This window comes from Salmo trutta, chromosome 31 (assembly GCF_901001165.1).
Source record: "Salmo trutta chromosome 31, fSalTru1.1, whole genome shotgun sequence".
Classification (NCBI taxonomy): domain Eukaryota; kingdom Metazoa; phylum Chordata; class Actinopteri; order Salmoniformes; family Salmonidae; genus Salmo; species Salmo trutta.
Window position 1 is genome coordinate 35,392,493 of NC_042987.1, and position 18,208 is coordinate 35,410,700.

An 18,208-nucleotide genomic window follows, 5' to 3' on the forward strand; every position below is an offset into this window, starting at 1 on the left:
GCCTACAATCCTGACTCAGTTACACCAGCTCTTATTGTGGGAAGCTTGTGGAAGGCTACCCGAAATATTTGACCAAAGTTAAACAATTTAAAGGCAATGCTACCAAATACTAATTGAGTGTATGTAACCTTCTGACCCACTGGGAATGTGATGAAAGAAATAAAAGCTGAAATAAATCATTCTCTCTACTATTATTTTTACATTTCACATTCTTAAAATAAAGTGGTGATCCTAACTGACCTAAGACAGGGACTTTTTACTAGGATTAAATGTCAGGAATTGTGAAAAACTGAGTTTAAATGTATTTGGCTAAGGTGTATGTAAACTTCCGACTTCAACTGTACAGTATGTGTGATTGACAGGTTGAAAAGGATCCTTTTTGTGATTCATTGGTCCTTTTACACACTCATTCCAAAACAAGTGGACATCTGGCCCCCTTATAAGGGGTCCTTCCAAGTGCTCCTAAGAAGGGCCCTCCATGTTGACAGTTGTGACGGTGGCCATGAAGCACTTCTGGAACAGTCTCTCAGGGTCGGGAGGCTGGTTGTCACAGTCCAGCTTCCGGCTGAGGAAGTTCTTCCTGAGGCCCTGGGGACCACTGGTAGGCCGCGCACCGGAGTGACTGCTGGGTCCCTCACTGGGAATGGGAACCACTCCTGGAATTACACACACACACACACGATTGCACATGCACAAAAAGCAGGCAGACACGCAGGGACGGACACACACACAAACATACAGTACACACACACACACACACACACACACACGTGTTGAATATTTTCCCAGTATTTTACAAATGTTCCATCTCACGAATAAATCACTTTTCTCCTGGGTAACCCGGTATTTCCCGCCCAAACCGGAAATGGCATTCTACAGCATATAAAGCATATAAAAAATTCAGAATTTGATTAGAGCTTTGATCAGCATTAAACATTCTAACCTGATGCTACCTGAGCCTGATAATCCATGCATTAAACACATTTGATGAGCCCAAGCCCAAATGATTGTGCAGTTATCCTATACATAGCCTAGCAGGCTAAGCTCTAGCAGGCTAATCTTTTTGAGTGTGGACTGTATTACTGGACTGTATTATACTGTATTACACGGACTGGAATTACGCACCTCGTTCAAACCATGAAGCTGGGAGAGAGCATGTATGCTGGTGCAAGACATGCGGCCTACAAAGTTACAATTATAGGCTAACAAATTAGAATTTTTAAATATACAGTATATACAGTAATAGGCCTATTTTTTCAATTTTGTAGGCTGACTAATTAGCTTTCATAATATTTCCCTAATGTTGTCCAATGTGCTTATTAGCCTACATTAGCGCTTCCCAAACTAGGGGTTGCTTCCCAAACTAGGGGTTGCTTCCCAAACTAGGGGTTGCTTCCCAAACTAGGGGTTGCTTCCCAAACTAGGGGTTGCTTCCCAAACTAGGGGTTGCTTCCCAAACTAGGGGTTGCTTCCCAAACTAGGGGTTGCTTCCCAAACTAGGGGTCACCTGATATGAAAACAGGGTGGCTGGAGAATTTCCAAAATCCTGAAGAAAATAAATAAATAAATAAATTAAATATATATATATATATATATATATTTTATCGTCTTTGTATCTCAAAAGCATTGTAATGTGGTTAAACTTAAAAATCAAATCGAAAATGATTCAAATCTAAAAGACAAAATTCAACCAGAGAGCGCCCTTAGATCCTGGGAATCATTCCCACAGTGAAAGGCTAGGCCTCCTAAACTCTGAAACCACACACTATTGCAGAGACTTTGATATCACCGGCTGCAATTGATGTGGTGAAAACAATGTGAAAACAAGGCAGCAGAGGTGGGACCAAGTCACTATATGAGTCCCAAGTAGAACGGGTCAAGACTCGACTCAAGTCCAAGTCGTACATTCTAAGAGCAAGTCAAGTTGATTCACAAGTTTTACATTTACATTTATATTTTAGTCATTTAGCAGACGCTCTTGTCCAGAGCAGCTTACAGTAGTGAATGCATACATTTCAACAACAACAAAAAAATTATTCTGTGCTGGCCCCCCGTGGGAATTGAACCCACAACCCTGGCATTGCAAACACCATGCTCTACCAACTGAGCTACAAGTCAAGTAAAAATAAAAATCTATACATGCAACACCTTGTTCAACTACACATCTTTGTCTACTTATTGAGGCTACTAGACAGCCCTTTTTTATTATTTTGTCTACAACAGATTTTGATTAGACCTTGTAGCAGTCACATGAAATCAGCAGAAGGCAAGGCAGGTTGACGTGCTCAGAGTGTAGATGTATTTACAGGTCTTGGTGATCCAAAGGTGAAAGCGCCATATCATACAACATATACATGTAGAATGACCAAATATCCACTGGCAATAGCCCAAAAGTAATAGCCTCTGTATCAGGCTTAACCTGTCCTATCTGAACGGACACAGGTAGAGGGTTAAGACAGTACAGCCTAGCCTTGAATTTGTCTAACAGGCGCTTAAACAGGTAGGCCTACATAATATAAGCACTAGGCCCCCATACAATTACCAAATTGTCAATTACAACCAATAAACTGGTTCTACAATGTAAAAGGCAATTTTCACATCCATTGTTACATTGGTGCATTCGTCTCAATCAGACATAATGATTATGAATTATATTTCAACACCATGAATACATGGAACAATGATTTGTTCACGCAGAACCAAAATGACAGAGACATACTGTAGGACACACACACACACACACACACACCTCCGACATAACCCGGGAAATAGGAACAAATGGAACCATACATTGAATGAAATAAACAGAACTTCTACCTCATGAGTCTTGCGAACGTTAATGTGCACTAACGTTATAAACATCCCGCCAACTCAGAGCAGAGTAAGAAGTGGTTAGCTAAATGAAAAGGCATATCAGACATTTAACAGAAATGTCTACGTGTTGCAATAAACGGTACTGGGATGGAATGATGAAACGCTAGCAATTATTGTAGTATTCGATGGAATATAGATTTACCACATAGGGCCTATGTATTTAAACGTCTGAAAGCAACTGCAAACATTTAAACAACAGAAGAAGAAACATCACGCTCCACTGGCTGGGGTTTGGAGCGCGCGTCTTGGCCACATTAATAATTCATTTTAACAACCAATTCCAAATGCAAGCTTCATAAATAGATGATCAATTTCAAGCATTTGTTTCATACTAAAATGCCAGTAGGCTTATGCTAGTAATTGTTGCTCCCTTGCTGGTGAGTTTACAAAGTAAAAAGTTAATATTCTCAATCCCCAAACAAGTTTTATTATTATGGCAATCCTCTCTTCCTACAATTTGACATTTGCGCTGTAAAACAAATCAGCAATGTCACAGATAGAACAATGACAACATTTGAACATCTTTGCTTGGGCGATGCTGCGGACTGTCTCTGGCTACGGTATGTGTAGAGTAATTAATCCACGTTTATACTCTGTGCCACAAAATGAGTGACAAACCATTACAAAACCTGGCCAGATAATTTCATGTCATCAGTCTCAAGTCAATGTCGAGTCCCGAGTCTTGATTCTCCAAGTCAAGTCTCAAGTTGTTGTCTTTTTTATCAATCCGCTGGTCGTCAACAAACGTTTGACTTCACAGTCAGACTCGAGTTTAAGTCATGTGACTTGAGTCCACAACTTTGGGAGGCAGAGGCACAGAAACACCTTTGTCAGATAACACTTTTAAACTAATAATTTATGCTATTGCTAGCAATCAAGAGGAAACTAACTGAACTACCCGAATTCAGGGGTCAACACAGAGGAGTTTTCATTCCTAATGTCTGTCTCCCACTGAGCATTAATGCCGCGTTCATAACACCTGGGTACTCGGAAATCTGGGTACCGACTTCAGTGTATTCAAGACATCTGGGAACTCGGAAAAAACGAGCTCCGAATGGGAAAAATATTTTTGAATGGTCATCCAACTCGGAATTCCAACTCGGGAACTCGGGTCTCTTTCTAGAGCTCCAACTTTCCGAACTGAAGACTACAGATGTCAAGATTTGACCTCGTATTTGCACGAATTACCAATTCTCTTGAAAGCACCAGCTCATATCAGTGTAAAGCTGTTCTATGCCCTAGTCTGCATTCAAACCAAAAATCGATCCAGGTTGGATGTGGCAGCAGAGATGAGGTGCGCACTCTCCACCAGGCCCCCTGAATTGAGAAGCTCCGAGGCAACATGCATCAAACACATCCATCGCATTTGTGGTGGTGAGATAAGGAACATCATGTCAGACTAATTAGCAATGGGCTGTCATAGCCCCACATTAAAAACAAGTGATGGTGAGTTGAGAAGACAATCAGAAATACTGTTAGAATATTTTTCAATTGACTACCATATTCCCAAATAAAAAAGTAAACATTAGTTGTTAATTACATACTTTTTTTTCACATTAATTTTCAGATATCAAAATGAGGTAGTGGGCCATAAAAGTGTGGTAACCCCTGGCCTACCTCTTCTCTCTCTACTGTTGCTTCATCCCTTCCTGGCTTCAACATTGAAATGAAATACGTTTTGTTGTCCTAATCTTCATCATTGTAATGACATGCTTAAAATGCAGACGGCTTTCAGTTCTCTTCACGAATGGTTATAGTTTTGAACAAATTACTGCTATAGTCTACCGCCATCACGCGTTCTCTCATTTTTCAACTCCCCGTGAGTTCTACTGGCTACCTACTGTATATAACTTTCAGCAAACAAGAGCTTGTATCCTCTTCGAATAGTCTATTAGCCCAAGAAATGCAACAACAACAAAAAAACTATTCCAGCTTTTCCTGGGACTCCTATTTGCGTTTTTTAAAGGAGATAGGCCAGGGGAGCACAGGAGTCTATTGCGCAAGAGACAGAGGCAAGAAGCTTATTTATAAAACTGGTTGTTGGCTAGAAGGGTATTTATAAAACCGGTTGTAGGCTAGAAGCTTATTTATAAAACCGGTTGTAGGCTAGAAGTGTATTTATAAAACTGGTTGTAGGCTAGAAGTGTATTTATAAAACCGGTTGTAGGCTAGAAGTGTATTTATAAAACTGGTTGTATGCTAGAAGTGTATTTATAAAACTGATTGTAGGCTAGAAGTGTATTTATAAAACCGGTTGTTGGCTAGAAGTGTATTTATAAAACCGGTTGTAGGCTAGAAGTGTATTTATAAAACCGGTTGTTTGGATCCTGGATGAAGATTGGGCAAGCAGCGTTCCAACCCGAGCTGTATTGTATCGGCGGTCTCAGGCCCACTATTCCTGCTAACAGCAGCACCAGAACGCCCGAGAAGCCGCTGTTTGGAGGACATATTGGCACGGGTGTTGTTAGGCCCGAGATGAAGTCGAGGTCTTGTTAAACAAGGTGTTACCAATATATTCAAATAATGATTGACAAATTTTCATTAAAAACTGTATTTTTTAATGAATTTATTCATACTATTTCATCCTTCCACAAGATATAGTCTCGACACAAATATCGCCGTTTGGTCATTTGTTCTATCGGTTCGGTTGCCAGAGATGTGAACCAGACATTATCATGGAACAAATCCAAGTAAATGCCAATATATATATAAAAAAATCTAACTAACGAAAAATGCAGCTAATGTACTGTCTATTCAGGTTCAATGTTTGACATGACTGAGTTAACTGAAGTTGGCTAGCTAGCTAGCTAGCAAGTGACACGAACGTTGCCCAGCCTGCATAGCAACCATTTCGTTTAGAACGGACAACCAGCACTTCTCCATAACGATTCACAAATAATACACGACTTTGTTCCGTCTGTAGCAACATGAGCAAAGTAACTCAATTAACAGATGTGGTCTGGACTATATATTCTGGTGGAAGAATGTAATTGTATGAATTTACTAATCAAAATAACATTTGAATGAAAAATGAAATATGTTGGTTACAGTAACAGTTTTATAAAAGCAATAAGGCACGTTAGGCAGTGCTGTATCATGAATACACTCACATGTACATTGGGTTGACTAGTCCTCCGCTGTGGTGTCGGGTGAAGAAAGCCTTTGACTGTATTCATGATATAGCACTGCCTAACGTGCCTTATTGCTTAAGCATAACCCATCATTCATTAGCTAAATATAAGGCTAATACTGCATTGAATGTATTGTAATGACCCGGCTGGGTCATAAAAGGAAAAGAGACGGACTCCAGGTGTGCAGGTTAGAACACAGGTTTATTCCTAAACTGGGCTATTGTTGTGGCCACAGCCCACGCCACTAAATACCGAACGTACACAATTACACCATGTCGGGTTAAGGGTCACCCCCATAAGAACAGATCAAGGCCCGAACAGAAAGAGAGAGAGAGATGAGACAGTAATCCCTATTTATGCATTTCCAAATCCCGCGGGATTCATACCCCCCACCCTTTCCCTCTGTCCTGACACATTCAACCCCTGCTAGTAGCCATGAGAACCATAACACACCCACGAACACAGAACACAATACCGGGTCGTTACAGTATTACCTGAAAGAGGTAGGCTCGGACATACACTACATTGCCAAAGGTATGTGGACACCTGCTCGTCAAACATCTCATTCCAAAATGATGGGCATTAATATGGAGCTGGTCCCCACTTTGCTGCTATAACAGCCTTCACTCTTCTGGGAAGGCTTCCCATTAGATGTTGAAACATTGCTGCGGGGACTTGCTAACATTCAGCCAAAATAGCATTAGTGAAGTCGTTGCTCTCTGATGTTTCCACTTCACAATAACAGCACTTACGGTTGACCGGGGCAGCTCTAGCAGGGCAGACATTTTACGAAATAACTTGTTGGAAAGGTTGCATTCTATGACTGTGCCCAGTGGTGGAAAAAGTACCCAATTGTCATACTTGAATAAAAGTATAGATACCTTAATAGAAAGTTACTCAAGTAAAAGTGAAAGCCACCCAGTAAAATACTACTTGATTAAAAGTCTAAAAGTATTTGGCTCTAAATATACTTAAGTATTTAAAGTAAATGTAATTACTAAAATATACTTAAGTATCAAAAGTCTCAGTAAATCATTTCAAATTCCTTATATTAAGTTAAGCACATATTTTCTTGTTTTTTAAATGTACGGATAGCCAGGGACACACTCCAACACTCAGACATAATTTACGAACGATGCATTTGTGTTTAGTAAGTCCGCCAGATCAGAGGCAGTAGAGATGACCAAATGTTGTCTTGATAAGATTGTGAATTTGACCATTTTCCTGTCCTACTAAGAATTCAAAATGGACTTTTGTACTTTTGGGTGTCAAGGAAAATGTATGAAGTAAAAAGTACATTATTATCTTTAGGAATGTAGTGAAGTAAAAGTAAAAGTTGTCAAAAATGTAAATAGTAAAGTAAAGTGCAGATACCCCAAAAAACTACTTAAGTAGTTGTTTAAAGTCTTTTTGCTTAAGTACTTTACACCGCTGACAGTGCCACATTGAAAGTCACTGAGCTCTTCAGTATGGGCCATTCTACTGCCATTGTTTGTCTATGGAGATTGCATGGCTGTGTGCTCGATTTCATACATCCGTCAGCTACAGGTGTGTTTGAAATAGCTGAATCCAATAATTGGCCATGTAGTGTATATTTGTAAGGGATAATCAACAAGGGCCTATATGTTCTATGGAAAATAAGGAATGATGTGGAAGGTGTGTTCCATGAAGCACTAGCGAAGTGAGCCCTGAGTTGATTATCTCTTCTATACCATCGCTATGGCCAATTGTGGCGGATGAATCAGAATTAGTTGGGTAACATAGATAATTAAGATGTTTTATTAGCATAATGTGCTTATGTGAGATACTTGTCATATGTGAATGTATCTGTTAAACCATGTGAAGGGATGGCGTGATTAATGGGGAACCAATTACTTGTCTCCACAATGTCTGTGCGCAAGTCACTCCCCTCAGTGAGCTTGTCCAGGAGTGGGATCAAGAGGGGGTTTACTTGAGATGGGAATATCTACAGTTGACAATTGATATGGTCAAAATATTCCCTCTGGTAAGCAAACCCAGGACCTTCAAATCCCAGGGCGGTGATGTAGTGCACTGGGCCTTTACTAGTCCTGTATCAGCAGACCAATATAACCGTCAGTATCGCAGGCAGAAATGTTTTTCAAGTCAATCTGACCTCAGATGTGTTACATGTATATGGCGCTATTTTCCAGATATAAATCTGTTAAAATTATGAAATTGTAATCCAATAGCACTTGAACTTTCTCTCGATGTGATTAGCCAAGCCAAGGGAACGCTAGCTATGTAAGTGTACTGATTGGCCGACTTCTTTACATTTTCTTGACATTTGGGTGCATTGATTTGCTCTGGTATATAACATTGCCTATAATGCTTGTCATTACGCAACTGTTATTGGATTACAGTTGACCAATTTGGTCCCACTTTAAATGAAGTGCAGCTTATAAAGGTTTCATAAAGCCTTCATAAAGCCTTCATAAGCACTACACAAATGCATCACAAATCATCTATAACTGTATGTCATGCACTATAAAGGGTTCATAAATGTGGCATAACTGTGTGGCATAACCACCTATGTCAAATGTGACATAACCCACTATATAAAATATGAAATAAACCTGTGCTTTGTAAAGGGTGACATAAGCACTACTTAATAAAGGCTTTATAAATCATATTAAATTGAGGCTTCACAAGCATCTATAACTTTGTCATGCATGTTGGTAGAGCATTGCAAGGCCAGGATAGTGGGTTCGATTCCTGGGACCACCCATAAGTAAAAGTGTATGTGTAAACATATTGCTTCCGTCCCTCTCCTTGCCCCAACGTGGGCACTAACCAAGGACCATCTGAACACATCGACAACAGTCACCCACGAAGCATTGTTAACCATCGCTCCACAAGGAAACAACTACTTCAAGGTCTCAGGGCGAGCTATTTCCTCACCGGTTACATATGCACTTGCTTTGGACAAAAGCGTCTGCTAAATGGCATATATTATATTATATTACTAAGCTGTCATTGTAAATTAGAATTTGTTCTAGTTAAATAAAGGTTCAATAAAAAATATAAAAAATATAAAAATCCATCTTGGGTGTATAGCCAATATTGGACCTGACCTCAACTTTCCCCAAAAATGCTGTGCTGCAGGATGACACACACTTTAAAGTGCAGTCATGCACACCAAAAAACGTTGGTAGGGCCCTTTTAAAAGCCGTTTATTTTTTATTTTTTCCAGGTCTGATTTCCTAAAAAAAAAACTGGATTTCGATTGAAAAAAAAACACAACCATTTTTTAAAGAAAAAACACGGAATTGGATGTTCTATGATCACAACAATGCTTAAACCACATCAGGGGACCGCTTTTGAGGTGTTGATTTTTGAGTATAGTTACCCTTTAATTCAAGTGCACATGCACATAGCACTGTTTGGTGCTTAATTATTATTTACATTATTTTACAATACAAAACATACCCATATAAACGACAGCATACAGACACACAAAAAACATCAACAACATCACACCTGCACAGACCCAGCTGCTCACGCCCCCATCTCCACGGCTCACATCTCTCTTCGCCACATGGCCTCAAACTGCACCATTTTATTTCTCTCCATCGCCCACGCACTTTCAACATTTAGATCATAAAGCATTTGACCTTTCCATTGTGTTAAGTGTCTGTCTTGAAATATGCTTTTGGAGTTCATAGCGATCCCAGAAGGACTATTGAGTCATTGTTCGTGTTTACACTTGTGCTGTTGTGCTGTAGGATTTGTGAATTTTGTTTATTGGATAATAAATTCTATACATTAGTTTATACTGGAATAGGCATACATTTTTTGTTAACTGTAATTTCAATAGTTATGTTCCAACATTCCCTCCATCCTGTGCCAATATCAGTTATTTTTTGTTGTTGTTGGTTGCAATAGTTTATATTTTAGAAGGGTTTCTGTAGCTGTCACGTCCTGGCCAGTATAAGGGTTAATCAGTATTGTAGTTTGGTCAGGACGTGGCAGAGGGTATTTGTTTTATGTGGTTCAGGGTGGTGTGTTTGTTTAAAGGGTGTTTGATTTAGTATTTCCGGGTTTTTGGTTGATGGTCTATGTTTCTGTATTTCTATGTGTAGTCTGGTGAGTGTGTTTCTATGTTGTGTTGATTGGGGTTGGGACTGTCAGTTGAAGGCAGGTGTTGTCTATCTGCCTTTGATTGAGAGTCCCATATATGAGGGTGTGTTTGTTATTCGTGGGTGATTGTTCTGTGTTGAGCCTTAGGCTTTGCCAGACTGTTTTGTTGTTCGTGGTTTCGTTTTTTGTTTCTTTCAAGTGGATGCTCTACTCCTTTTTTGGTAAATAAAAACCATGAGTATTCACACTTCTGCTGCGCCTTGGTCCATTCATGAAGACAGCTGTGACAGTAGCGCACATCAAATCAAAGACCTGTCATTTAACACGTTTAACGTAATGGTTTAAGTTTATTTTCGAGCATCCATCTCTTTCACTCTTGGAGATCGTTTAAAAATATGTATATTTTGTGTTTCTTCAGGGGTGACCAGTGACGGCATGACATCAGACGTGAGTTGTCGTTCTTCCATTGGAGGAGAAGAGGGAAAGTGACCTGGCAGAGGATGCTGAAACACTTCTAATGATAAGAAAACCTGAAAAATTTACCAGACCGATCATAATTCTGCTGTTGACATCATACGTTATTTGTTCCAAAGGAATTTGACATAATGTCCTGATCCAATATGTTTTCTTGATCACATCAATACTTTTATGTTTTCCCCTATAGACTCAGTTGACGATGTGGCCCTGAAGGTGGTGCCTGTCATCCTGCCTCCATCTTCATACAGAATAGATGGAGACGTTTTTCGACTCCCTTACATACAACCTGTAAGTATACAGGCTAAACAATATCACATAATAGGTCCATTTCTACAATGCACCGTGGTGTAAAGTACTTTAAAGTAAAAATACTTTAAAGTACTACTTGTCACGTATCCCTCTGGTACTGTTGCTCATTCCGTGCACCAGATTCGGAGGTCTACGTCACCGGCCTCTAGGAACTGAACTGTGTCATTACGCACACCTGGTTCCCATTTCCTCACTGATTTATATTTGTATAAATGTGCCCTTTGGTTCACCATTGGGCTGTCGATTAATGTGCCAATGTCCGTTGTGCCTGTACAGTACCTGTGCTGTGTTGTTTTGTCTTTCGTGCCATTTACATTGTGCATATATGATTACGAGTCTCGTCCCGTGGCGTACCATTGTATGCTTGTGTTTTTGGGTCTCGTTCCGTGTATTTATTCGAGGTACTCCTCGCTCTTTTTGTTTGGGTTTCAACCCTGTGTTTTGTATACATGTTTGTTTGGTCTTTGTCCCCGTGCCTTTACATGGCACGCTGTAATTTGGGTAAATAAAAACCCCTCTTAGCCTGTTTGGGATAGGGGGCAGTATTTTCACGTTCGGATGAAAAGCGTGCCCAGAGTAAACTGCCTACTACTCGGGCCCAGAGTCAAATATTTGCATAGTATTAGATTTGGGTTTGGATTTGGATAGAAAGCACTTAGAAGTTTCTAAAACTGTTTGAATGATGTCTGTGAGTATAACAGAACTCATATGGCAGGCAAAAACCTGAGAAAAATCCAACCAGGAAGTGGGAAATCTGAGGTTTGTAGTTTTTCAAGTGATTGCCTATCCAAACTACAGTGTCTGTCGGGTCATTTTGCACTTCCTAAGGCTTCTACTAGATGTCAACAGTCTTTAGAACCTTGTTTCATGCTTCTACTGTTACTGGGGAGAGAATAAGAGGTGACTCAACAAGTGGACTGCCTGAGACCAATTAGTTTACTGCGAGGTCCGCAGGCGCACCGTTCCTTCTTTTTCCTCTGTAATGAATACGCTATTGTCCGGTTGGAATATTATCAAATATTTATGATAAAAAGACCCTAAGGATTGATTGTAAACATCGTTTGACATGTTTCTGCGAACGGTAATGGAACATTTTGACTTTTCGTCTCGGGTTTTGCGCTCGCGCATTTTGCCTTTGGATAGTGATCAGAACACGCAAACAAAAGGAGGTATTTGGACATAAATATGGAGTTTATCGAACAAAACAAACATTTCTTGTGGAAGTGGGAGTCCTGGGAGTGCATTCCGACGAAGATCAGCAAAGGTAAGTGAAGATTTATAATACTATTTCTGAGTTTTGTTGACTCCAGAACTTGGCGGGTAACTGTATAGCTTGCTTTGATGGCTGAGCTCTGTACTCAGAATATTGAACAATGTGCTTTCGCCGTAAAGCTGTTTTGAAATCTGACGCAGCGGTTGCATTAAGGAGAAGTGTATCTATAATTCTTTCAATAACTGTTGTAAATTTTATCAACGTTTATGATGAGTATTTTTGTAAATTGATGTGCTCATTCACCGAAAGTTTTGGAGGCAATACATTTTCTGAACATCACGCGCCAATATAAAATGGGGGTTTTGGATATAAATATGAACTTTATTGAACAAAACATACATGTATTGTGTAACATTGAGTCCTGGGAGTGTCATCTGATGAAGATCGTCAAAGGTTAGTGATTAATTTTAGTTGTATTTCTGGTTTTTGTGATGCCTCTCCTTACTTGGAAAATGGCTGTGTGGTTTTTCTTGTCAAGGTGATGTCCTAACATAATCTAATGTTATGCTTTCGCCGTAAAGCCTTTTTGAAATCGGACAATGTGGTTGGATTAACGAGAAGTTTCTTTAAAATGGTGTAAAATAGTTGATTGTTTGATGAATTTGAATTATGAGATTTTAGTTGTTTTGTATTTCGCACCCTGCTATTCCATTGGCTGTTGGCGAGGGGTCCCACTGGTGGAATGGGGTTCCGCTAGCGGAACGTCTGTCCTCAACAGGTTTTAACCATTCCTGTGCCTGTCTCCCGATCCATTATACCAACGTGACAGAATAATCAAACTTCTTCGGGATCGGTGTCCCTTCCACGGGGTCAGTTGAGCTAACGTAGGCTGATGCAATTAGCATGAGGTTGTAAGTAACAAGAACAATTCCCAGGACATAGACATATCTGATATTGGCAGAAAGCTTAAATTCTTGTTAATCTAACTGCACTGTCTAATTTACAGTTGCTATTACAGTGAAATAATACCATGCTATTGTTTGAGGAGAGTGCACAATTTTGAACATGAAGTTATTAAAAAACAAATTAGGCACATTTGTGCAGTCTTGATACAAAATTTGGAACATAAATGCAATGGTTCATTGGACCAGTCTAAACCTTTGTACATACACTGCTGCCATATAGTGGTCAAAATCTAAATTGCAGCTGGGCTGGAATAATCCATTGTGGCCTTTCTCTTGCATTTCAAAGATGATGGTACAAAAAAATACAAGAGAATGGTTGTTTTTTTCTTCTATTATCTTTTACCAGATCTATCGTGTTATATTCTCCTACATTCCTTTCACATTTCCACAAACTTCAGTGTTTCCTTTCAAATGGTACCAAGAATATGCATATCTTTGCTTCAGGTCCTGAGCTACAGGCAGTTAGATTTGGGTATGTCATTTTAGTCGAAAATTGAAAAAAAGGGGCGGATCAAGAGAGACAGCGGGAATGGCCCGTCCGACGACGCTGAAACTGGTCCGTCTGACGCTGCCACAACTGCTCCGTCCGACGCCGCTGCAACTGGTCCATCCGACGCCGCCGCAACTTCGGCAGCGGCAACGGGTCCTGATCGACCCGCACTGCGTTCCTGTGATCGTCCTCGAGGCCGGTGTCGTCCCGCTGCTGGTGAAGCGCGTCGGGGGGAGGGTACTGTCACGGATCTCTCTGGTACTGTTGCTCATTCCGTGCACCAGATTCGGAGGTCTACGTCACCGGCCTCTAGGAACTGAACTGTGTCATTACGCACACCTGGTTCCCATTTCCTCGCTGATTGTATTTGTATAAATGTGCCCTTTGGTTCACCATTGGGCTGTCGATTAATGTTACCATGTGCGTTGGTCATGTGAGTACCTATGCGATGTTTCAGCTTTTGTGCTGCGTATTTTGTGCATTATGTATTACAGGTATCCTGTCGTTCTACGAGGTTTACCTTGCTCTTTTGTTTGGGTACATCCCAGTGTTTTGTATACATGTTTGTTTGGGGTGTATTAAAAACCCCTATTATGTATTTCTCCAAATCCTTTATACCAGCGTGGCACGACTTAGAATAAGTCGTTTTTTGGGGTATCTGTACTTTACTTTACTTTACTATTTATATTTTTGACAACTTTTACTTTACTACATTCCTAAAGAAAATTATGTACTTTTTACTCCATACATTTTCCCTGACACCCAAAAGTACTCGTTACATTTTTAGAGAAATGGTCCAATTCACACACTTATCAAGAGAACATCCCTAGTCATCTCTACTACCTCTGATCTGGTGGACTTACTAAACAAGTAAGGTTGGAGTGTGCCCCTGGCTATCTAATAATTAGAAAAACACAAACAATTGTGCCATCTGGTTTGCTTAATATAACGAATTTCAAATGATTTATACTTTTACTTTTGATACTGAAGTACATTTTTGCAATTACATTTACTTTTGATACTTAAGTATATTTAAAACCAAATACTTTTAGACTTTTACTCAAGTAATATTTTACTCAGTGACTCACTTTTACTTGAGTCATTCCCTATCATGGCATCTTTACTTTTACTCAAGTATGATAATGTGTTACTTTTTCCAACACTGACAATGCAGTCAACCTGTCATATCAGTGCAGCACAGAAATGCCCTTATCCAGCGAATGTAACAAAGGCTTTTCCTAAAAAAAACTGCTACCTTTGTTACTTTTAAGGTTGAAACCAACATGCTGTGCCTCCAGCATTCAGAGAGGCCAGAAGCGTTTGTCGACCAGCTCAGGGACAAGCTACACTATTCACAACCCTGTATAATGTTCAGTGTAATTTGCATTGCTGTATTTAAAAAAAAAAGGTTTTAAGGTTTTAGTTTGACATCCCATGTGTTAGGAATAGGGAGGGTGATCAGGTGTAGTATTAATGAGAAGGGGTTTCAAATGTAAAAATGAAAAGAGATGTATGGTTTAAACTTGTCTTGAACGTTTATTTGTTTTAGCTGACAGTGATAATTCATTAAGCGTTAACTACATTTGCCTCATTTATATGTATGTGTTATGAATGACCGAAGGTGTCTCACTTTAAAGTAAGTACACTGTCACGCTATACAGAGTCTTTATGGATATGTTATGAATGACCGAAGGTGACTAACTTCAAACAAATCATTACAGGACACTATCAAGTGTCAATAAACAGCTTATAAACATTCTGCCGGTTTCTGAAGGTTCTGATGATCCACAGGTTACTGTAGGGCAGGGCTGCCCAACCCTCTTCCTGGAGATCTACTGTCCTGTAGGTTTTCAGTCCAACCCTCTTCCTGGAGATCTACTGTCCTGTAGGTTTTCAGTCCAACCCTAATTCAGCATATCTGATTCAGCTAGTTTAAGGTCTTGTTAGGCAGCTAATTAGTAGAATCAGGTGTGTTAAATTAAGGTTGGACTGAAAACCCACAGGACGGTAGATCTCCAGGAAGAGGGTTGGACTGAAAACACACAGGACGGTAGATCTCCAGGAAGAGGGTTGGGCTGAAAACCCACAGGACGGTAGATCTCCAGGAAGAGGGTTGGACTGAAAACCCACAGGACAGTAGATCTCTAGGAAGATAGTTGGGCAGCCCTGCTATAGGGTGTGAGAGGTATTTAGATAAGTTGATGGACATGAAATGCTTTCGTTGTCAGAGCCAAGTTTTTTTAGTATTCCTACCAAGCCACCAGGTATTCCCCTTCTGTTCCCATGCTGGAGACCGGGGCTTGATTACAACCTGTTACAATGGTGCCAACATTTTGTGGCTGATGTTTCAGTGGGGGAGAGGGTGAATGTGTCAAAGACCTGACTGAGCCCAGCAATGCATGGCATGGCTCATTATATTGTTGTGTGTTTGTGTACTAAGGAACATGTAACTTGGTTCCAGACAAAAGACACTTTCAATTTCCTTATGTTGGGGGCTATCATCAAGGTGCCTGGTGTGATAAGGGTCAACAGACTTGTATCCACGATAGCCCTAAAATTAGGGATTTTTGTATTTTCTATACAATATCCCATTTACAGTGCAATCAGAAAGTATTCAGACCCCTTGACTTTTTCCACATTTTGTTACGTAACAGCCTTATTCTAAAATTGATTAAATAGTTTTTTCCCTCAGCAATCTACACACAATACCCCATAATGACAAAGCAAAACCAGGTTTTTAGAAATTTTTGCTAGTTTATTCATAATAAAAACAGAAATATCACATTTTCATAAGTATTCAGACCCTTTACTCAGCACCTTTGGCAGCGATTACAGTATCGAGTCTTCTTGAGTATGACGCTACAAGTTTCTCGCATTCTTCTCTGCAGATCCTCTCAAGCTCTGTCAGGTTGGATGGGGAGCATTGCTGCACAGCTATTTTTAGGTCTCTCCAGAGATGTTCGATCGGATTCAAGTCCGGGCTCTGGCTGGGCCACTCAAGGACAGTCAGAGACTTCTCCTAAAGCCACTCCTGCGTTGTCTTTGCTGGGTTGTTGTCCTGTTGGAAGGTGAACCTTCGCCCCAGTTTGAGATCCTGAGCAGTCTGGAGCAGGTTTTCATCAAGGATCTCTCTGTACTTTGATCCATTCATCTTTGCCTCGATCCTGACTAGTCTCCCAGTACCTGCCGCTGAAAAACATCCCAACAAAATGATGATGACACCAACATTCACTGTAGGCATGGTGATAGGTTTCCTCCAGACGTGACGCTTGGCATTCAGGCCAAGAGTTCAATCTTGGTTTCATCAGACCAGAGAATCTTGTTTCTCATGGTCTGAGAGTCTTTAGGTAGGTGCCTTTTGGCAAACTCCAAGGGGGCTGTCATATGCCTTTTACTGACAAGTGGCTTCCGTCTGGCCACCCTACCATAAAGACCTGATTGATGGAGTGCTGCAGAGATGGTTGTCCTTCTGGAAGGTTCTCCCATCTCCACAGAGGAACTCTGGACCTCTGTCAGAGTGACCATCGGGTTCTTGGTCACCTCCCTGACCAATGCCCTTCTCCCCCGATTGCTCAGTTTGGCCGGGTGGCCAGCTCTAGGAAGAGTCTTGGTGGTTCTAAACTTCTTCCATTTAAGATTGATGGAGGCCACTGTGTTCTTGGGAACCTTCAATGTTGTAGACATTTTTTGGTACCCTTCCCCAGATCTGTGCCTCAACACAATCTTGTCTCGGAGCTCTACGGACAATTCCTTCGACCTCATGGCTTGGTTTTTTCTCTGACTGTCAACTGTGGGACCTTATATAGACAGGTGTGTGCCTTTCCAAATAATGTCCAATCAATTGAATTTACCACAGTTGGACTCCAATCAAGTTGTAGAAACATCTCAAGGATGATCAATGTAAACAGGATGCACCTGAGCTCAATTTCGAGTCTCAATTTCGAGTCTGAAAACTTACGTAAATAAGGTATTTCATTGTTTATTTTTTTATACATTTGCAAAAATATGTCAAAACCTGTTTTTGCTTTGTCATTATGGGGTATTGTGTGTAGACTACTGAGAAAACATATTTAATCTATTTTAGAATAAGGCTGTAACATAACAAAATGTAGAAAATTCAAGGGGTCTGAATACTTTCCGAATGCACTGTATGTATCCTATCCAACATCTTTAGATGATGTGTCAAGACCTTAGCCCGGCTCTATGTAGCCCATCACATACCATCAGATTAGGTTTCAAGACCTTAGCCCACCGCTGGCCAGAAGTGTTACCCACCTGGTGCTCTGAGTGGCAGGCCGTTGTCAAGGCGACTGGGCTTGGTGGCGATGAAGAGGTAGCAGAGGACACAGACTGTGATGAGGAAGGCCAGCAGGACCACTGCTGCTATGGACAGACCTATCAGGGCCCCGACGCTAAGAGATGAAGGAATAAGGGGAAGAGAAAGAGGATGGAGAGTAGGGGGAAAGGGACGGAGAGGGAGAGAGATGAAAAAAGAGACAGAGACAGATGGGGAAAGGAGAGAAAGAGATTGGGGGAAGGCCGGGAGAAAGCAATGGACAGAGAAGGTGAGAGAGAGGGGGAGTGAGGAAGAGAAGGCGAGAGAATGTGAAAAATGTGTGACAGAGCGGGAAAGGCACGGGAGAGCAGAGAG

General features: G+C 40.7%; 1 protein-coding gene across 1 annotated transcript; it reads right to left on the reverse strand.

Annotated features, from left to right (window-relative positions):
- Positions 1-368: 368 nt before the first annotated feature.
- On the reverse strand, positions 369-17,986 carry LOC115169210 (protein shisa-like-2A; the record flags this gene model as incomplete). Its single annotated transcript, XM_029724687.1, has 2 exons — positions 369-656; positions 17,833-17,986. Coding segments are annotated over 2 exons (348 nt in total), but the record flags the coding sequence as incomplete, so codon positions are not given.
- Positions 17,987-18,208: the final 222 nt, after the last annotated feature.